Source organism: Morone saxatilis, unplaced genomic scaffold (assembly GCF_004916995.1).
Source record: "Morone saxatilis isolate NCDOM2014 unplaced genomic scaffold, NCSU_SB_2.0 Contig23, whole genome shotgun sequence".
Lineage (NCBI taxonomy): Eukaryota > Metazoa > Chordata > Actinopteri > Moronidae > Morone > Morone saxatilis.
This window is the reverse complement of record NW_023339796.1, coordinates 5,282,852-5,293,540: the sequence shown is the minus strand read 5'-3', so window position 1 is coordinate 5,293,540 and position 10,689 is coordinate 5,282,852. Positions and strand designations below refer to the sequence as shown.

General features: G+C 38.6%; 1 protein-coding gene across 1 annotated transcript in view; it reads right to left on the bottom strand.

Annotated features, from left to right (window-relative positions):
• Nucleotides 1-2,680: 2,680 nt before the first annotated feature.
• Nucleotides 2,681-10,689, bottom strand: part of ak5 (adenylate kinase 5) — a gene marked incomplete in the record, with an annotated part of 77,585 nt that continues 69,576 nt past the window's right edge. The window contains 3 exon segments of the mRNA XM_035670036.1: nt 2,681-3,688; nt 4,837-5,025; nt 5,497-5,613. Coding sequence (XP_035525929.1) covers nt 3,623-3,688; nt 4,837-5,025; nt 5,497-5,613 — 372 coding nt within the window.

Here is a 10,689-nt window from a genome sequence, read left to right as displayed (position 1 = left end):
GATCACCCGCTGCCCAGCCCCAGTGAGGGTAACACCACACTGGTGACCCAGACACATACACAGTCAAACACACGCACACACCCACACACACACACACACATACGTGCACACTTTGACAACTCTGAGGGGGAATGCATTTTCTGTGAAGTTAGTTTCACAGCTAGAGGGTGATGGTGGGTGGGATAGACGGTAGTGAGGGTCTCCGTCACAGTGTTAAGGTGAAGACCCAACACCTTTCAAACACACACACACACACACATTTTTATCTGTATTTCCTTTTCCCTTTTGCTCTCTCCACTAAAACATGTCTAACAAAGGAAGCACTACAGCACGGAGAGCAAATGTTTTTTGAAGGCAGGCGAATGGGAACGTATGGAAAAATACACAAGACTGTGTTTTTGTTTTCATCTTTTTTTTTTCTCCTTCCCCAGTGTGTGCCGTTGTTGATCATGTTGAGTGTACAAGTATATGGTGAAAAGTAGCCAGCGCTAGTTGCTGTGTGCCATTTTTAAAAGAGAAATTAGTTTTGTTTTTGTTTTGGATGTGGGGGGGGGGGATTCCACTTCTGAACCTGGCCACAAGTTCTCCCTTCCTGCGTGGCACCATCGACCCACATTCTCCTACATTATTGATCCAGTCATAATGCCTCTAGATCTTTAATTTTGCAGTCCACTTTAAAAAGGTCCATTTAAAAGATTGTATTTTTATTAATCTATTTAAAAAAAGAAATGAAAAAAGAGTTGAGGTAGAGGTTGGTGCCTCCACAGTGGAACAACCCACACAATTTTATACACATAGATTTTGTTGTGCTTGAGTAGACACCATTTTGTATGGTTTTCGTCTCCTTCCCTTCACCCCCTTTGCCCTGCTTCAATATCTGTGTATAACAGTCTGTTCTTATGTAAAAAAAAATAAAATAATAATAATGTAAAAAAAAAAAAATGCTAGAGGAGAACCGTGGAAATAAAAGTATGTGAAAATAGTGTTTCTACACCTGTGGTTCCTGTTTTATTATTATTATTATTATTATTATTATTATTGAAGGTCAAGCTCAATATATGGTTCAGCTATTTAGAGCTGCAATGAATTGTCAAATTGTTTTTAATTTTATTTGTTGACTTGATAATAAATAATATAATATCCGGTTCTTCTTCTCCAATTCGAGGATTTTATATGATAATCTGAATATGTTGGGTCGAACAAAAGACATCTGAAGACCTCCTCTGATGGTCATTTTTTGGTATTTGCTGACATTTAAAAGACAAATGATTAATAGAGAAAATAATCAGTAGATTCATTGTCAGTTGCAGCCTAAATGCAGTTGTGACTAATCACATTTTGTTAGCTTGAACAAGTTTATCATTAATGATCAATGGATGTTTCAATGTCAAGGTGTCTGCAGGGTCTTAATCTAAAATCCAGTAATTGGACTTTTAGGCCTTATAATGTCTTTAAGTGTCTTTAAATATGATTTTGACAGGTATTAAATAATTGGATTAATGAAGTCAATGTTACTTGTGAAGTTACATTTTTCAGTCTTACTTTTAAATGTGTTTTTGGGGATAAAATTGTACTAATCCTGCTGTAACAACTACAAAACCGAACCAACATGGAACCAAAACCTTTGTAACCTTTTTATTTGTTTTGGCCAATATGGGCTGCACAAATATGGTAAAAACATCATGTTGTGATTACTGACATGGATAAAAATGATCACTTTTGCATCACAAATTACATTTTCACTGAAAAAAATCATGATGTGAATTTTTTTCTTAAATCCGGAGAACAAGATTTGTAGACCAGGGCTTCTCTGCAGCACTGCAGTACTTCATTATAACTCTGTTTGTCACACCATCTACCTTCATCAAACCATTGCAGCTTCTTTAGATATTGTACTTGGTCATATATTGTGATTTTCAATAATTGAATTAATTGTGCAGCCCTAGAAAAGTTAAAAATGCAAATTCTCAGAGCCAAACATGACGCTTTAATTTGCTTGTTTTTTCCAACTAACAGGCTAAAATCCAACCATACTCCGTTAACATGAGGATGTGAAACAGAAAAGCAGGACAATGTTTGGCTCTGTTACAGATAAGTAACTGCAAATCAAAGCTGTTACTACATTTTCTGTTAATTAAGATTAATGCTATGATCATTGTATTAAATGGCTTTAATGCAATTCTAAAGCGGCTCGATGATCAGTGTTAAATAATTAAAGCCTTCAAGAAATTAAAAGATCTTTGACTAAATGTTATACATCTTCATGAACTTTAATATCTGTGAAGTCATATTGTTAGTAAGATTCAGTGCAACTTTATGTAGTATTAATTGTTCTCCATAACTTCAAAATTCACTGAAACTGTATTAACCCACAATAATCAAATTCCTTTCATTAGCAGAATTAATGATTTATCAATTCTTCTACCTGCTAAAAAGAATGAAATGCTGTTAATTTTGTGCTTTTGTGGCTTCTTCAGATAACAGTGTAAAAATGATTTACTGAAAGCAATGTATTATCCTCCAGGTGCTGTCAAGCAGATGTTAAAATGTTCATGTTCCCTTTTTTTTGTTTCTTTCTTTCCATTTATACTCCGGAAATGTGACCTTTGGTGGTCACTTCAAACACTCCCTGACACATCGAGTGCTTCACTTAAAGGTCATTTTGCTGACGTTGGATCCACGTTCTGTATCAAGGTGGATACACAAATTCTGTCTGTGCATTTTAATGTGAAACCCCCTTTTGGTTATCTTTCATATAATTCCGGCACCTTTTGTTGTTGTGATCTTCTCACCAGCAGATGGGGCTATCAGATCAGCTGTGACCATTGCCTGTCCACACACACACACACACACACACACAAAACACCAAAGCACACACTCAGAAATCCTCCATTTAGCAAATGCACTGGCTTTATTGAATGTTAAATACCAGACTCAAACAAGCACCTGTACGATGAGCTCAGAAACATACAAATGCGATATTCTTTAATACTCTTATTTCTTTTCTGCTTTTTATTTAATGCACAAAAGGCAGTTAAGCTTGATTGTAATTCTTGCATGCTTGTTACAATATAAAACATGATGCTGTGCATGAGAGCATGACCACACACTGAAATTTCCACTTTCTAGCGTGGCGGGAACCCTCTCTCAGCTCCTCGGGGGTGGGGGTTGAGAGGGGGGGGAATGGCAGAGAGAGATTTCACATTCAACTAGAAACATGCTCTCACTCACAGCAGCGAATGCTATTTTCTCAGTACAGTTATTTGCCTCGGTCCGGCAGTTGGCAGCATATATTGAGGTCAATGTAAGAGAGAGACAATGCCAGTAAGGTGAAGCAGAATGTGACAACCAGGCGCTTCATCAGTGTCAAAAGCAGAAAAGAGGTTTCACTGATTGCTGGGAGTGTTTGGGGACATGCATACCACTGGAGTTCAATGAGCATATGTCTGGTGCAGGTGTGAGGGTACGTGGGTGAGTCTCCTTGGAGTGATACAGCGGAGAGAGGGAGGGAGAGAGAGAGAGAGAGAGAGAGAGAGAGAGAAGGTCTTCACAGGTGGACCAGTTGGGGTGAGGTCGAGGGGGGCGGGGCGGGGGGAGGTCGATGTGGAGGAGATTGTAGAAATCAGAAGGTCTCCATCGCCTGGCAGATCTGGGCGAACACTTCATCTGGCGACCTCTCAGCGTCAATCTGCAGACGGAGACAAACTGGCTGAGACGAGGCCTTTCAGAAACCATCAGTGTCTCCACGTGCACTCGAGGACATCAGTCTGCTGCAGTGCAAGCTCGCAGCAGATGGATGACCTCAATATCTGTTGTGGCATTTAAACACTCACATGCGCGCGCACACTCACACACACACTCTCAGCACCTGATGTGGCATTTAAATGTTCAAATAGCTCATTTGAAGAGGACAGTTCACTCCCAAACAGAAATTCTGTGATTATCTACTGACCCTCATGTCAGTGAAGACGTCAGAGTAGACACACAGCGAGTTAGCCCCTGTGCTTAAAAACCAGCTTTCTTTACACTGCTGACATCTTTCAACTGCTCCAAAAATATTCTAACACAGTGGTTCCCAGCCCTCTTTTCTATTATTGACTTAACTGTCGACCCCTAATTAAATTACATATTTTATTCATATTTCATATTATATTCAATGCGTAATAAAAACAGCACAGAACCACTGATCAACTGTAATTTCTGTAAAACTGCATCAGAGATGAGTTTTCCTGATATTTTTAGGAGCTTTTAATACAATTCTCTGTCTGTATTATGTTTTATTTTTTTTTCTAACAATCAAATGTACTTAATAAGCTTCTTTCTTGACAAATTCTGTGTTTTCTTGACCCTGACGCTTGTTTTATTAGTGCTTTGTTATAACGGCATACTTTTTAAATATCAGGACAATGATATACAGGCCTAGTGTATATATTTTTAAACTTTTCTTACACCTCCTAAACTCAAGAAGGCCTTGTGCCCCCCGTGAAGCTTTGGCGACCCCTAGTGCCTGACACCAAGATCGGGAGCCACTGTTCTAAAGTAAACATCTCTCTTGTAGAAATGATTGAAAACTGTAGTTGTTAAAGTTTTAAAGTTAAATAACTTTGTCTTAAACGACTGGAAAAGAAGGCAAACTGGCTATTACATAGATCTTTCTTGTATGTTCAGGGCTCAACAATAAGAATGACTAAAATCCCACTTAAATGTCCTCAATTGTTGTTTTTTGAACACCTGTACTGTGTTCTCATTTGAGGGCAGTTGCCATCAGTGGGTATTGAACCCCTCACACACACAAACTTAAAAATAATTGATTTCTAAAAAAAAAAAAAACCTTACCGTGTGCAGAAGCCTCTTGCCTTCGTAATGAGATGCCACTGCCTGGCTGTCACTGCAGAAGCTCTCAGCCCTCCTGTGCAGGACGCCGTCTCTGTCTAAGGTGGCGGCGGATCTGCCACGGCACTGCAGGCGACCGGACATGGTGTCGGCTGAGCAGCTCAGCAGGAACACAGCACTGGGCTCCCCCACCTGAACACACAGGACAAGGAAAGTCAGCAGCAAGTCCAGCTGACGACAGTGAACCTCAGGCTACAGCTTCCATTTTACTTTAGACTGTACGTCACTGTACTGTTGCCCCGTCAAGTGTATCTGAATAAATCACTCTGCATCTGTCCAAAAATGACATTTTTCCTCCATTTGTTGCTTTCGTGCAAATGAATCATTGTCATTCTGAACGCGTCATTGCTGTTTGTCACACATCCTCATTTTTCTTCCGTTATCTCCGCTGTGTTTTTTACTCCTGCATTAGCGCAAGAGTCATATTTAATTAACATTTTTCTCACTGATGTCAGTACTGCATGTTAAACATGTTTCAAAATCAAGTGTTTGTTTTTCTGCCTTGTCTCTTCACTTTGCTCTCATTTAAAAGTTATGTGGATTTAAGATCTTCTTTTATTCATGTTTCTGATCACACGTCTGCTCTCAGTGCGGTGCTCCGACCTTGGCCTCGTACTCCTCTGCCCGTCTCAGGTCTCTGGGGAAGCCGCTGATCACAAGACCTTTCCCCTGCCGTACCGACAACGCCACGGCATCACACAGCAGCTCCAGCAGTGTGTCCTGGACATCAAACACACATACAGCACAAGCATTAACTCCCATACAAACCACATCACTGTAATTCCATTCTCAGGATTTGTGCAGTGGAAGCTTCAAGTTTCTACATCACGCTTGTATAAGTTGCAGACTGGACCATAATCAAGACGCTACATGTGTGTCACATGTGTAGTGAGTGGTGTTAACTGTGCATAATGGGTACTTGAAGGCCACATAATGAGTTGAAGGAGTGGTGGGTTTCCTCAGGAGCAGCTAATTTTACTCCTACAGCCCCCCGTTGAGGATTAATCAGTATAGGTTTGAACTGATATCTCATTTACTGTACATAAATAACTCACACACAGTATATCCAAGTATATGCGGTTGCAGTTATAGATGGATTTATAAACGGCATGTAGGTCAAGTAGAAATAACTTATATTTTAATGTAATCTGACAAATATTAGAAAGGTTATTGAGAGGTTTTCTTGCTGGACAAGTCTTCATGTAATTTCATCCATCCCGAGTGAATTATATCAACATGACCCAGGACAAGGAACATGCATGTTAAGGCAACTTTCCCTGAATAAATAATAATCAAAAAACGATCAAAACATACAAAAACACATACAATGATTACTGATAATTAATTAAATAGCTCCTCAGAGTGAACCACATTCACTTAATTTAAACTTGATATTCACATGAGTCTGGGGGTCCATATGAACAGTAGCTGCTCTGTTATGCATCAGGTGGCTCTTTGTCTCAATGTCATCAATTAAAACTTATTAATATATTAATTTCATATTAGAATATGATTAAATACACTTATTTGTACAAGCTTAAACTGACACCAAGAATATAGTGTCTTCATAATGTTCTCAGGTATTTATCCCAGCAAGCCAGTTCAGGCAGACATCTTGCTTCTATGTGACATACTCATTGGAAGACAAATCAAGCGCACCCTCTGCAATGAGCCCGTCTATATAAAGCTGTGATGCGCCACCCAATCTTCTGCTTTGCTACGACAAATACAAGTTTACTGTGTGTTATTATGAAGCTAAACTGCTAACAGTTGCTTCATGTTGCTTTAATAATCGTGTTTGAGTCGCTCTTTGTTGCTGTCTGTCTCAAAGGCCATTTCAACATGGAACAACACTTTCTAAAGGCCTTAAAGGTAAAAATGCTTCACCAAGCTCTGGTAAGCGTTTGCAGTGTCTTTGCTCTGTTTAGTCATTGTTTGTGTGGATTATTGCTCACTAAAGTCTCCTTGTGGTTGTCTTGGCGTCTGGTAATTACGTTAACTTTGCTCTTATGCTGCTGCAGCTGCTCGGACTTTATTGCTTTGTGGCATAACATTATTGATTGTTGTGGCTGTATTTCCCTGTAATACTGGTTTTAAGGGGAATGCAATGCATGCTTTTAATACACGCACATATTCAGCCAGACATTAGAATAATATTTATACTCACAGAAATGGGTTTATGTAACAGCTTTCTATAGCGTACTATTCTTCATATCATAATTAAATTACACTTCCTGTTCGACTCTCAACTAATCCACATTTATCTGCTGCTCATCAAAGCTACATACCTTTAACACGGAGTGTCTTGGATTTTAATGTACTAGAGTTAAGAATAACTTGGTGTATAGCTGATGTGTTTAATTGCTGCATATCAAGTGGATTGCTGGGTTTTATCCATGTCAGTTCACTGTGTGAATGTGTATGTAGTACTCTCAGGTTTATTAAGCACAGTTAGGTACTATAAAGCAGTCTAATACAACAGGCCTGCAATAAATCCCACCCTCATAAAGATTATATGTGTTTGTAATGATTTGCCCTTCATATTTCATATTAGAAAGATAGTAGATATTAGAAACACTTCTCAATCTAATGACATGTGATTCAACAGCACCCCAAACTGCGGCCCCCAAAATGACCATAAAGTTGAATCAACGCCTCTTCTAAAACGGTTTAATCAAAAACGGGACATTATATCCTTCTTGAGGGTAGGATTTATTGCAGGACTGTTGTATTAGACTGCATTAGTTGTAGCTTGGTGTAACTAATAACATAGCAACCAAGTATATATTTCCTGCATTGTACACGAGATGTGTTGAACGTATGCAGCTTAGGGCGATTTGCCTTATTTGATAGTTCAGACGGACAAGAAACACGGAAAAAGATAAAGGACAGAAACGTGTGTTTTTTTTAACGAAGCCAAAAACTGATGATAATTGGATGTGTATCTGGGGAGCATTGATGTTTTCACACTCTACGTCTGCCTGTGTTTTTCTGCGTCTGACTGTATCCAAAAGTAAAAACCTTTTGATTGTGGTTTAAACCTCTTCATTGCTCTGATACCGTTCTGTTGTCAAAGGTCAAGATTCTCCAATCGATGCGTCCCTGAGCATCGTAATTAACACTGAATTGACTGACTGTGCTCATGTTAAATCCTTTACTGATTGAAATATTTTCTGGTATGTTGACCTTCTGTAGAAAAACTTGCAGTAATAAAGAACAGGGAGGAAGTAGTTTACATCTTTAGATGACATGACCCTGTTTAAAGCCAGAAATGCTCTTAACTGAGTATTCATGACCAACTCTACACCTGGGCTGAGACCCTGAAGTGCCAGAGCATCGAATCATATGCAGCACCCACCAACGGGAAAATAAGCAATCCACTATTTTTTGGTATTTTAACACATTAAATATTAAGTATTTGTTGGCTTCTGCTCAAAATATGCAGCTGAGAGTGAATTTCTCCCTCATTGAAATGTGATTCTGCCTCTGCAAGGTCTCAAAATGTGCTTCAAGCCTTAAAAGTAAAACTACTTGCTATTACTGATGCATCATATGTAGCATTTTAAGTGGCGGTAACTACTTCGTATACAGTATGATAGTCTAATGCAGTGGTTTCCAACCTTAAATAAATAAATATAAATATGAAGATAAATGTGGAATGAAGATGCAAAATTGCTTTTACTTTTTGAACTTTTCTCTTGGAGAGATTTACATCTTTTGGCTTCAAATTTAAATGTTAAGTTTAGAAGACAAATGTCTCTTTTATGGAACTGAAATGTGACAAATGGCTCCAACTAGAGAATAAGAATTGCCCACTTGCCCGGGGCAAGTAAAATAGTAAAATGCCACCCCGGGCTAGTGAATCTACCATCTGGCTACAGGAAAAAGAGAATTAAACACAGTTTTGTTTCTCAAAGGCACGTCAAGTTTCTGGAAAACGTTGCTGGAGTGCCATAAGACGAGGTGACAGCATCTCACTTCCATGAACCTAAAAGGTGATAATTATGTTTGGTTATTTGATAATCTTTATTAAATAAACATAAATTTAGCTTATCAGTTATTTTTATACAAATTGTTTTAAGTAGAATCTTAATCTGAGAAGTAACTACAACTGTCAGATAAATGGAAATTGAATAGTTGATTAAATGTACTCTATATATGTGCCCAGACAGGAAGCTGACAATCTACGGAGGGATTACAGTTCACAGAGAACATTAAATTGCACTTTCTGTGTTGCCAAGCAACAGTACAGTAACATTTTACCACCACTCGCCGGTGAGCCCCACACCACAGCATTTTATCTCACTTTCAGATCAAACTCTTAACTCTGATGTGGGTGTGATTTTGTATTAACAGTTGTTTTTTTTTTTGTGTAATGTGCACTTCAGTAATCCCAGCGTGGGATTATTCATCCTCTGTTAAATCACTGTCACTCTCTCGCTCCATAACTATCTCCCTCACACAACACAAAAATAAGCGTTTAGCAGCGACTATGTTAGTGAACACATGGGACATGATGACCTCAATGTGCTGTAAGAAGCTTAGACAGCTGAGCCTTACTTGAAAGCCATTGGGTTTCTCCACAGGAAGTTAAAGTAAATCTCTGCTTGGGTGTCTTTTTATATTGCCTCCAGATATGTTGAATACATAACTTTAAGTATTTTCTTGGCATTTCTGCTGTAGTTTGGATAGTGACAGCTGGAGAATGGCAGGAGGGCTGGAAACCAACCCTGGCGCTCCACCAGGTGAGCTGCCGGAGCATCCCAGTGCATCACTTCTAAAAGACGATGAAAAGCCTGAATGTCTCACATTTAGACTTCAGACTCTATTGTTTATCAGTAGCTGAAAAGGAGCTAAAACAGAAATTATACCAAATCACTGAAAGCATATTTTCTTATAGTTCTATCTAGACATGCAGATTTTAGCTTTGTTTGAGCAGGTTTCCAGATATCTGCTGCTACAGTTATACAATGGAGGGGAATTGAATTTAGTTTGTGGGACTTAGAATATTAAAAAAATACCTAGAGATCTAGAAAAATCATAATTGACATTTCTTTACAGAAACAGTGTTTTTTGGACATTCCACAGTTGTCACTGTGAGCTGTTTTTATTCTATATATTATTTATACTGTTTATTTTGTAGAAGGTGGGAGCACCTTCACTGAACTGATGTGTGCCATGTGAGGGTCTAGGAAGGTGGTGGGAGGCATTTACGCCTTGCAACCAAACCACATTTAACAAAAATGACTCAATAGCTGGATTGATTTAAATGGATTGACCGATGGATTAACGTGACCGTGTACACTCCTTGCATTTTCTCCCGACTGATAAAGCACAGCGGCCTTTAAATTTGGCCTTCAGGCTACTGAAGAATCCATATTTCACCCTCAAACAGGGAAATGACAATGTGACAAGCATCAGTAAAGATCAACAGAACAAACAAGCCTGTATTTCTCACTATATACCAAGAAAACATAACACATAAATCAACATAACATATTAAACCAAATCCAATTCCTACATACTTTAACCAATGACATCTGTAGGTTTAGCTGCCACCGTCTTTAATGAGGCGCTCTCGTGCTTCTTGGATGGTGGAAACGACATTAACGCTATAAAGATGTTGGATTTTATTGCTCTGAGCCTTTAAACAACCTGTTGATAGCTGTTTCCAGTATTTGTGTGACACTGAAGAGCAATCTTATCAGTTAATGATAATAAATAACTTTTTTTTTTTACTAATATAGGTCACTCTCCATAATGGCAACTAATGGTTACAACCTAATACCATATTAC